Source organism: Octopus bimaculoides, chromosome 18 (assembly GCF_046866305.1).
Source record: "Octopus bimaculoides isolate indiv1 chromosome 18, ASM4686630v1, whole genome shotgun sequence".
NCBI classification, from domain to species: Eukaryota; Metazoa; Mollusca; class Cephalopoda; order Octopoda; family Octopodidae; genus Octopus; species Octopus bimaculoides.
In genome coordinates this window covers 16,293,174-16,297,956 of record NC_142945.1, presented here as the reverse complement: position 1 = coordinate 16,297,956, position 4,783 = coordinate 16,293,174, and the positions used below count along the sequence as shown (strand labels likewise).

General features: G+C 40.5%; 1 protein-coding gene across 1 annotated transcript in view; it reads right to left on the bottom strand.

Annotated features, from left to right (window-relative positions):
* LOC106871191 (N-acetylglucosamine transporter UNC93A) overlaps nt 1-4,010 on the bottom strand; it is a 161,554-nt gene extending 157,544 nt beyond the window's left edge. Inside the window, exon 1 of the mRNA XM_014917533.3 lies at nt 2,389-4,010. Within this exon, the coding sequence (XP_014773019.1) occupies nt 2,389-3,523 (1,135 nt within the window). The 5' untranslated portion in view covers nt 3,524-4,010. The remainder of the gene's footprint in view (nt 1-2,388) is intronic.
* Nucleotides 4,011-4,783: the final 773 nt, after the last annotated feature.

Genomic DNA, 4,783 nt, shown 5'->3' with positions numbered 1-4,783 from the left:
ATTCTAGTGACGAACAACCCATGATTAATAATAATAATAATAATAATAATAATAATAATAATAATAATAATAATAATAATAATAACAATAATGACAATAATAATTCTTTCTACTAAAGGCACAAGGCCTGAAATTTTGAGGGAAGGGACTTGTCGATTATACATCGATCCCAGTGTTTCACTGGTACTTAATTTATCCACTCCGAAAATATGTAAGGCAAAGTCGGCCTCGGCGGAATTTGAAATCAGAACGTAAGGATGGACGAAATACCGCTAAGCATTTTACCCTGTGTGCTAACGGTTCTGCCAGCTCACCACCTTCAGTAACAATAATAATAATAATAATAATAATAATAATAATAATAATAATAATAATAATAATAATAATAATAATAATAATAATAATAATAATAATAAAGGCATGACACTAGAAAATTTGAAGGAAAGGAACAGTTTCTTAAATACAGCCCAGTAGTTGAGTTATTATAATTTTATTTTCTGAGCTCGAACGGATGAAGGGCAAGGTCAACCTCAGCGGGGTTTGAACTCACAAAACAAGGAGGTAAAGCTGACAATAAAAACAACAGCCGTTTCGAATATGGCGGAATAGCGAAAAAAAGTACAACGCCACACTAAAATTCTGACATGTTTTCTTATTTATTTCATTTTTTTTTTTTCCAAGTTTCGTCCCTAGATTTTCCGAGTTCGCAAGTTCGCATTCTCCAAAACGAAGTCGATATTAAACCAGTATTTGCTATTCATTCTGTCCCCCTCCGGGGTGGGGTGGGGGGTGGGGGGTTACCAATCATACTCTGGTATCAATCAAGTCGATCGACTCAACTGAGTGTTCTCCCTTGCAAGTATATGGCCTTGTACCAATGTAAGATATCAATAACAAGAACAACAAAACCACCACCACCACCACCACCACCACCACAACAACAACAACAATAATAATAATAATAATAATAATAATAATAATAATAGTATATATAGGCAGGAAGTTAGGAATGACGAGTTTTGTGGCAAAAGTGGCTATGATGCACTGTGTCATTCATGCATATCCCGAGGAGGCCATTTACGGGGCGGAAGTGGAAGTGGTTTCTACCGGGAAACGAAAGATACTCGTAGACTCAGCTCTCTCTCAAGAACAGACTGTCACATCACATAGAAGTAGTAGTAGTAGTAGTAGTAGTAGTAGTAGCAGCAGCAGCAGCAGCGGCGGCAGCGGCGGCGGCAACAACAACAACAACAACAGCAGCAGTAATAGCAGCAGCAGCAGCACCAGCAGCAACTTTGAAGCTTTAAATGCAGGCCAGTCGCTGGAAAAGGGTGTGCGTTTGATTTTCAAGAATTGCAAACTCTGCATTAAACGACTAATATTTTTTTTTTAATAATAATGATAAAAACAGCAACAATTATTTTTGTTGTCGTGGTTGTTGTTGTTATTGTTGTTGTTCTCTATTATTATTATTATTATTATTATTATTATTATTATTATTATTATTATTAAATCGTGAGTAGTAAAGACAGTGATAAAGGTGTTTAGAAAAATTCAAAATTTCCAGTAACTGGAAAGAGGATATGATGATCATATAATGATTATAGTACTGATTTCAATGATGATGATGTCGAAAATTATGGTTGTAAGTGGTGGTGACTATGGTTGCTGTTGTTGTTGTTTCTGTTGTTGTTGTTGTTGTTTTATGGTGATTATGGAAGGCGATTATGTCAAAGGTGGTAATTATGGTATTGGTGAGGATGATTATAATAACATTCAGCAATAATGATGATGATGATGATGATGATGATGATGATGATGATGGTGATGATGATGATGATGATGATGATGATGATGATGATGATGATGATGATGATGATGATAATTTCTGTATCGTTCCAATTTTAGAATATGTACTGCAGAAGTCAGTACGACGACGACGACAACAACAACAACAACAACAACAACAACAATATTAATAATAATAATAATAATAATAATAATAATAATAATAATAATAGGTTGTGCCTGTAATAACTGGTGCATTGGAAACTGTAAGTAAAGATATAGAGAAACGGTTGAAGGAGATTGGAATAGAATGTCCTGTAGAGCTTCTACAGAAAGTTTACCACTTAGGGACCAGGAAAGATTATCAGGGGGTTCTTAAACACTTGAAAGACTATTGAAAGTTTGTGGGTACCTGAGGTTACAGGTAGTAATCCGCTACCCACATAAATTAAGAATGAACCTGAATCACGGAAAATACTCGACGAGAAATGGAAGAAAATTTGAAGAAAGAAGAAAAATAAACACAATGATAATAATAATGATAATAATAATGATAATGATAATAAAAATAATTGAAATAGAAATAGTGCAAGTACTTACCATCTTTGTTGGATTGTAACAAGTGTTTCCCGTAAAGGACGTTATCATGGGAACATGAATCCAGAACACCACATTGATTAGTCTGAACATCATCTATTTTAAGAGTTGGTGATTTTTTGGAGGAGGTACTGAGAATTAATGAGGAAATCAAGTTGCCCCAGATGTGTGTGGTTTGGAAACAAGCTAAGAAAATTCCATGAAACCGGAAGATCTCGTATTCAAGAATGTCCTTCCGTACGCGGGCGGAATCGAAAGCCAATTTGAGGATATAGGAAACCTCAGCGCGCCACAAAATACCCTGTCCGAACCCGGCCAGCAAGGCACTGGGGATGAGTGTGTAGAAAAGTGGATGAAAGTTTGCTCCCACCCATACAATGTCACAAAACATCCCCAGGGCGAGGGCCCACTTGGCAGTTAGTTTATTGATAATGGATGGGGCTGCCAGACAGGTGACCAACATCATGCCATGCACACAGCTCATGCAAATTATACCCAGGTATCCTTCGGAATTGATGGAAGACTGCAGGTTTTGAATCGCGCAAAATGCCGAGAAAGTTAAAATGAAGCTGATACAAATCAGCACAAGGTTCTTTTTAAAAGTGAACACAACAAATGGTGCAATAGTTCCGTCTTCACTTGGACAAGCACTCTCCTCGGGTTCCTGAAACACGACGTGAGAATTGCGTGTGTCACGCTTGGGTTTCCGCCTCTCCTTTTTTGTACTGTTACTTACCAAACTGCTATTTCTCTGCACTTCGCCCGGCTTTAGCGCCAGTTCGGGCGCCGTCAATCTATTCTGGAACGATTCTAATTCGACATCCTCAATTTTTCGGGTTGCTTTCATATAGCTTTCTTTACGCTTTCTCTGAAGCATTCCGTCAATGAAATCATCGGTCTGTTCAAGGACATCAGCATTCTCCCTGCGTACAGCATGTCGATAGCTCTCGCTCCGTTGTCGATTGACTTGCGTTGCATAAAGGTAGCTCGGACGACGGGGCCGATACAAACCGAAACCCATTCCAATACCACTGCTAATACCACCCATATCCCAAGGTGACAGAGACATTTTCCTAGAACGCGGTTCAGGCGGCGGTGGGCCACCTTCGCAGCTATAACCATCCACTCGTAAATCCATGGTTGAAACAGATATTACATCCTATGTGAACCGTTGCTGTTGCTATACCGGCCATATTAAACAAGAAAGAACGGCGTCCTCCTTCCTCGTTCGCCCGAATGGAAGGAAGGAGATTGCAGATGACGGTGTGTACTTGTATGTTTGTCTGTTTCTATGTCTGTGTTTGTTTCTTTGTCAGTGTGCATACGTCTATGTGTGAGTGTCTAAGAAAGTGTATATGTAAGTTATGTGCGTGTGTGCTGTGTGTGTGTTTGAATGAGTGTTATGTGTATCGTCTTCGTTCTTCCCTGGCGTAGCAGCCGACCTTACAATCTCCCTCGACAGTATTTCTTCTTGTCCCTGCTGACCGACAGGAAAATCCGAGGGTCAGTATGAGGAAAGGACCCCGAAAAGGCGCTTACATCGCGCACCACTTTAATCCTGTTCTCCATATCTTGCGGGAGAGTCCATTGAGAGAGGCAGAGAGAGAGAGAGACTGAGGGAAAAGGAAGGGGAGGAACAGAAGATAAAAGAGAGAGAGAGAGACTGAGGGAAAAGGAAGGGGAGGAACAGAAGATAAAAGAGAGAGAGAGAGACTGGGGGAAAAGGAAGGGGAGGAACAGAAGATAAAAGAGAGAGAGAGAGACTGGGGGAAAAGGAAGGGGAGGAACTGAAGATAAAAGAGAGAGAGAGAGACTGAGGGAAAAGGAAGGGGAGGAACAGAAGATAAAAGAGAGAGAGAGAGAGAGACAGACAGACAGACAGACAGGCAAACAGAGTGAGCGTCACTTACTGAGGCTGGAAACTGTGCGCGTAGATGTGTACATGTGTGCACGTGTGTACAGATATGTGTGTGTACATATGTGAGTACATACGTGTGTGAGTGTGTGTGTGTGTGTGTGCACATGAATATGGATGCGCGTGTGTCTGTGTGTCTGAGTGAATATCGGTTATTTTTCTCCCTCTCTCTCTCTGTTCTTCGCTTTTCCTCATTGCATGTGCGTGCGCGTGCGCACGAATGTGTATATCGCTGAGATAGGAAGGAGCAAGAGGGGTCAGAGGTAGGAGGAGGAGGAGGAGGAGGAGGAGGAGGAGGAGGAGGAGAAGAGTGAGGGAAAAAGAGAATGAGTGAGTGAAGGAATGTATGTGAGGAATGGTGAGAAGATGAGTGAGCGTAAAGAGAGAGAGAAGGAGTGAGAGAGAGAAAGAGAGAGAGGAAGGATGAGAATGAGAGAAAGAAAGAGAGGGATAAACATCGAAAGAAGAAGATTTGAGGGGGAG